General features: G+C 70.7%; 1 protein-coding gene across 1 annotated transcript; it reads right to left on the bottom strand.

Annotated features, from left to right (window-relative positions):
* Positions 1–1,306: 1,306 nt before the first annotated feature.
* Positions 1,307–4,313, bottom strand: SMUG1 (single-strand-selective monofunctional uracil-DNA glycosylase 1). The gene is made up of 2 exons (XM_056515144.1): positions 3,897–4,313; positions 1,307–1,915 (listed from the first exon to the last, which is right to left on the bottom strand). Exons 1-2 carry the CDS (start codon positions 4,311–4,313, stop codon positions 1,307–1,309), a joined length of 1,026 nt encoding a protein of 341 aa, XP_056371119.1.
* Positions 4,314–6,143: the final 1,830 nt, after the last annotated feature.

The following is a 6,143-nucleotide window of genomic DNA, read 5'->3' as shown; positions in this document are numbered from 1 at the left end:
GTCCAGAGCCCCATGTATCACCTTTTCCCCAATCTCAAACTGGGTCTGGGACCCTCCAGGCTCATTTTCCCCAGTCCCAAACTGGGTCAGGGCCCCCCCAGCCCCTTTCCCCCCAGTCCCAAACTGGTCCGACTGGAGCAGGGTCCCCCCAGTCCCAAACTGGTCTGACTGGGTCTGGGCCCCCCCAGCCCCCTTCCCCCCAGTCCCAAACTGGTCTGACTGGAGCAGGGTCCCCCCAGCCCCCTTCCCCCCAGTCCCAAACTGGTCTGACTGGAGCAGGGTCCCCCCAGCCCCTTTCTCCCCAGTCCCAAACTGGTCCGACTGGAGCAGGGTCCCCCCAGTCCCAAACTGGTCTGACTGGGTCTGGGACCCTCCAGCCCCCTTCCCCCCAGTCCCAAACTGGTCTGACTGGAGCAGGGTTCCCCCAGGCCCCTTCCCCCCAGTCCCAAACTGGTCTGACTGGGTCTGGGACCCTCCAGCCCTCTTCCCCCCAGTCCCAAACTGGTCCGACTGGAGCAGGGTCCCCCCAGTCCCAAACTGGTCTGACTGGGGCAGGGACCCCCCAGGCTCCTTCCCCCCAGTCCCAAACTGGGGCAGGCTCCCATCCATCACCTTCTTCCCAGTCTTTAACTGGAGCAGGGACTTCCCCCGAGCCCTAAACTGGTCCAGGGCCCCATCCAACACCTTTCCCCCAGTCCCAAACTGGTCTGACTGGGTCTGGGACCCTCCAGGCTCCTCTTCCCCAGTCCCAAATTGGTCCAGAGCCCCATGTATCACCTTCCCCCCAATCTCAAACTGGGTCAGGGCCCCCCCAGCCCCCTTCCCCCCAGTCCCAAACTGGTCCGACTGGAGCAGGGTCCCCCCAGTCCCAAACTGGTCTGACTGGGTCTGGGACCCCCCAGTCCCCTTCCCCCCAGTCTCAAACTGGTCTGACTGGAGCAGGGTCCCCCCAGCCCCAAACTGGTCTGACTGGGTCTGGGACCCTCCAGGCTCCTCTTCCCCAGTCCCAAACTGGTCCAGAGCCCCATGTATCACCTTCCCCCCAATCTCAAACTGGGTCAGGGCCCCCCCAGCCCCCTTCCCCCCAGTCCCAAACTGGTCCGACTGGAGCAGGGTCCCCCCAGTCCCAAACTGGTCTGACTGGGTCTGGGACCCCCCAGTCCCCTTCCCCCCAGTCTCAAACTGGTCTGACTGGAGCAGGGTCCCCCCAGTCCCAAACTGGTCTGACTGGGTCTGGGACCCTCCAGGCTCCTCTTCCCCAGTCCCAAACTGGTCCAGAGCCCCATGTATCACCTTTTCCCCAATCTCAAACCGGTCCAGGGCCCCCCCAGCCCCCTCCCCCCCCGCTCCCCAGCCTCCCCCACGCCCCCAGCCCCCCGCCCCGTCCCTCCCCCCGCAGCAGCCGCATCACCCCGAGCTCCTCCAGCCGCGCCCGCGCCTCGCCCTCCCAGCCGCGGTTGGCGCGGGGGTTCCGGGGCGACGGGTGCGGGATCCCCCGCACGGCCACGTCCAGCCCGGCCGCCCGCAGCTCCCGGCGCGCCCGCAGCTCGGCCACGCGGCCCAGCCCGAGCACCAGCCGCACCCGCAGCTCCCGCACGGCCGCCACCAGCGCGGCCCCGCACGGCCGCAGGAGCCGCTCCCGCTCCGGCCGCCGCAGCTCCGGCAGCGGCACGTTCCGGCCGGACTCGGCCAGGAAGAGCAGCGGGCACAGGTTGTGCACGAAGCAGTGGCGGAAGAACGCGCGGGGGTCCGGGCAGAGGCTCCGCACCAGCCCCCAGAAGCGGGCGCCGCTCACCTCGGCCCGCGGGCAGCGCAGCCCCAGCACCGGGCGCTTGGGGTGCTCCCGGGGCGGCTTCCGCACCGCGCCCCGCACCCGCAGCCACTCGCGGACGTGCCACGCCTCGCCGAAGGGGACCTGCGGGGTGGGAGGGGGCGTCAGGGCGCGGGGGGGGGTGCGGTGGGGGCATCGCCCCCTCCGAGTGATCCCCCCGTGCCTCAATTTCCCCCCTGGGACCTCCCCGTGCCTCAGTTTCCCTCCTGCAGGACCCCTTGAGCCACCCCAAACGTCCCCGTGCCTCAGTTTCCCTCCTGCAGGACCCCAAGGGATGGGCTGGGACCCCCCCCGTGCCTCAGTTTCCCTCCTCTAGGATCTCATGGGACGGACCAGGACCCTCTGGGACCCCCCCGTGCCTCAGTTTCCCTCCTTTGGAGACCCCATGGGATGGGCTGGGACTCCCCCGTGCCTCAGTTTCCCTCCTCCGGAGACCCCCTGAGCCACCCCAAACGTCCCCGTGCCTCAGTTTCCCTCCTGCAGGACCCCATGATATGGGCAGAGACCCCCCCCGTGCCTCAGTTTCCCTCCTCTGCAGACCTCTTGAGCCACCCCAAACGTCCCCGTGCCTCAGTTTCCCCCCTGGGACCTCCCCGTGCCTCAGTTTCCCTCCTCCGGAGACCCCATGGGATGGGCTGGGACCCCCCCCCCGTGCTTCAGTTTCCCTCCTCTAGGATCTCATGGAACGGACCAGGACCCTCTGGGACCCCCCCGTGCCTCAGTTTCCCTCCTCTGGAGACCCCCTGAGTCCCCCCAAACGTTCCTGTGCCTCAGTTTCCCTCCTCTAGGATCTCATGGGACGGACCAGAACCCTTTGGGACCCCCCCGTGCCTCAGTTTCCCTCCTCCCGAGACCCCCTGAGCCCCTCCCGGACGTGCCACGCCTCGCCGAAGGGGACCTGCGGGGTGGGAGGGGGCGTCAGGGCCGGGGGTGGGTGCGGTGGGGGCATCGCCCCCTCCGGGTGATCCCCCCGTGCCTCAGTTTCCCTCCTGTGCTGCCCTGGACGGATCGGGACCCCCTGAGCACCCCCAGCCTCAATTCCTCTCCTTTGGGACCTCGCGGAACGCCCTGAGACCTCCCCAGACCCCCCCGAACCCCGCGTGCCCTCAGCCCCGAACCCCCCGAACCCCCCGTGGCCTCAGCCCCGAACCCCCAAACCCCGAACCCAAGAACCCCGAACCCCCCGAACTCCGCGTGCCCTCAGCCCCGAACCCCCAAACCCCCGAACCCCGCGTGCCCTCAGCCCCGAACCCCCAAACCCCGAACCCGAACCCCCAGAACCCCGGTCTGGCCCATGCCGAACGGGCCGGGGTTCACTCCTCGTACCCCGAACCCCCCGAACCCCCCGTACCCCGGTCTGGCCCATCCCGAACGGGCCGGGGTTCACTCCCGAACCCCCCGTACCCCGGTCTGGCCCATCCCGAACGGGCCGGGGTTCACTCCCGAACCCCCCGAACCCCCCGTACCCCGGTCTGGCCCATCCCGAACGGGCCGGGGTTCACTCCCCGAACCCCCCGAACCCCGTACCCCGGTCTGGCCCATCCCGAACGGGCCGGGGTTCATTCCCCGAACCCCCCGAACCCCCCGAACCCCGGTCTGGCCCATCCCGAACGGGCCGGGGGGTTCACTCCCGAACCCCCCGTACCCCGGTCTGGCCCATCCCGAACGGGCCGGGGTTCACTCCCGAACCCCCCGAACCCCGGTCTGGCCCATCCCGAACGGGCTGGGGTTCATTCCCGAACCCCCCGAACCCCCCGAACCCCGGTCTGGCCCATCCCGAACGGGCCGGGGTTCACTCCCGAACCCCCCGAACCCCCCTCTTGCGGTACCCCGGTCTGGCCCATCCCGAACGGGCCGGGGTTCACTCCCGAACCCCCCGAACCCCCCGAACCCCCCGAACCCCCCGAACCCCCGTACCCCGGTCTGGCCCATCCCGAACGGGCCGGGGTTCACTCCCCGAACCCCCCGAACCCCCCGAACCCCCGAACCCCCGTACCCCGGTCTGGCCCATCCCGAACGGGCCGGGGTTCACTCCCGAACCCCCCGAACCCCCCGAACCCCGTACCCCGGTCTGGCCCATGCCGAACGGGCCGGGGTTCATGCCCAGGAACAGCACGGGTTTCGGGGTGCGCAGGTAGCGCCGCACGAAGCGCCGGTGCGGCTCCCACGCGTACTCGAGGGGCGCGTAGAGCAGCGACACGGGGGGCCCGGGGGGCGGCAGCGCCCGCAGCTGCTCGGACAGGGCGAGCTCCAGAGCCAGGAACCGCGCGGCCAGGCCTTCATCATCATCATCATCGTCATCATCATCATCGTCATCGTCATCGTCGTCCTCAGCGTCACCCGGGGCTCCAGCGTCACCCGGGGCTCCGCCGCCGCCATCCCCGGCTCCTTCAGCCTCGGCCCGGCCTCCTTCCTCATCTTCGGCCCCGCGTCCTTCCTCCTCCTCCTCCTCCTCCTCCTCCTCCTCCTCCCCCCGCTCCATCCCCCATCGCCTGCGGGCACAGCGGGGACGCGCTGACAGCGGCGACAGCGGCACGGACAGCGGGACGGCGGGACAGAGGGACAAAGGGACAGGGGGACAGAGGGACAGAGGGAGGAGCAGAGGGACAGAGGGACAGAGGGAGGGGACAGGGGGACAGAGGGAGGAGCAGAGGGAGGAGCAGAGGGAGAGGGACGGGGGGACAGAGGGACGGGGGGACAAAGGGAGGGGACAGAGGGACAGAGGGACAGAGGGGGGACAGAGCGACGGGGGGACAGAGGGACAGCGGGATAGAGGGACAGCGGGGGGACAGAGGGACGGAGGGAGGGGACAGAGGGACAAAGGGAGGGACAGAGGGACAGGGGAGCCCCGGGGGGGGACAGGGGAGCCCCAAGGGGTGACAGAGGGGACAGGAGAGCCCTGGGGAGGACAAAGGAGTCCCGGGGAGGCACAGACGGGACAGGGGAGCCCCGGGGGTGACCAGAGGGGACAGCGGAGCCCCAGGGCGGGACAGGGGACCCCAAGGGGTGACAGAGGGACAGGGGACCCCAAGGGGTGACCAGAGGGGACAGCGGAGCCCCGGGAGGGGACAGGGGACCCCAAGGGGTGACAGCGCCGGCCGGCGGTGACCCCCGCCCCCCCTCCGCCCCTTCAGAGCCTCCCAACCCCCCCCAGGGGTCCCCCCCAGCCCCGCTCTCCCCGTGACGTCACACGACCCCCCGGTGACGTCACGGCCGCCGCCGCGAGCCCACCTGAGCGCGCGCCGCCTCCGCCGGGCCCCGCCAAGCCCCGCCCCTTAACCCGCCAAGCCCCGCCCCTTAACCCGCCAAGCCCCGCCCCTTAACCCGCCAAGCTCCGCCCCTTAACCCCCCAAGCCCCGCCCCTTAACCCCCCAAGCCCCGCCCCCTGCCCTCAGCCCTTCCCGGCGTGCCCCGCGCGCGGGGGGCGTGGCCCGGCCCTTTGTCTCCGCGCCGAGTTTCCCATCGTGCTTTGCGGAGGGAAAACATCCCCAAAAATCCCCCCCTCCCCCCCCTGCGGACCCCCCGAACCCCCCAAAACCCCCCCGGGGGTCCCGGAGCCGCGGGGGGGGGCACGGGGGAGCACCCGTGGGAGTGGGGGAGGGGAACGGGGACGGCGGGGCCGCGGAGGGGGCGGGGTCTGCACAGGCCACGCCCCTTCCCGCGGGGGGCGGGGCGGCAGCGCGAGGGCGCCCCCTGGCGGGAGCGCGCGGTGACACCCGAGTGTCCCCAACTCCTCCCCCGTGTCACCCGAGTGTCCCCAACCCCCCGTTTGGTGTCACCCGAGTTTCCCCAACCCCCCTCCTCGTGTCACCCGAGTGTCCCCAACCCCCCCTTTGGTGTCACCCGAGTGTCCCTGCTGCACCCCAATGGGTTCCCTGGGCCTTACTGGGGACACTGGGCCATACTGGGGGGACACTGGGCCATACTGGGGGGGACACTGGGCCATACTGGGGGCACTGGGCCATACTGGGGGGACACTGGGCCATACTGGGGGGACACTGGGGGGACACTGGGCCATACTGGGGGCACTGGGCTGGGGGGACACTGGGCATACTGGGCCATACTGGGGGGACACTGGGCCATACTGGGCCATACTGGGGACACTGGGCCATACTGGGGACACTGGGGGGACACTGGGCCATACTGGGGGCACTGGGCCATACTGGGGGGACACTGGGCCATACTGGGAGCACTGGGCCATACTGGGGGGACACTGGGCCATACTGGGGGGACACTGGGGGGACACTGGGCCATACTGGGGGCACTGGGCCATACTGGGGACACTGGGGGGACACTGGGCCATACTGGGGGC

The sequence above is a fragment of the Oenanthe melanoleuca genome, linkage group LGE22, assembly GCF_029582105.1.
Source record: "Oenanthe melanoleuca isolate GR-GAL-2019-014 linkage group LGE22, OMel1.0, whole genome shotgun sequence".
Taxonomy (NCBI): domain Eukaryota; kingdom Metazoa; phylum Chordata; class Aves; order Passeriformes; family Muscicapidae; genus Oenanthe; species Oenanthe melanoleuca.
The sequence above is the reverse complement of the archived record's forward strand: the minus strand, read 5'-3'. Positions and strand labels throughout refer to the sequence as shown.

Excerpts from the sequence above, each read along its gene's own strand:
- SMUG1 (XM_056515144.1), bottom strand. The coding sequence starts at position 4,313 with ATGGAGCGGGGGGAGGAGGAGGAGGAGGAGGAGGAGGAGGAGGAGGAA. Across the intron at positions 1,916-3,896 it reads TCGGCATGGGCCAGACCGGG|GTCCCCTTCGGCGAGGCGTG; the intron begins GTACGGGGTTCG and ends CCCACCCCGCAG.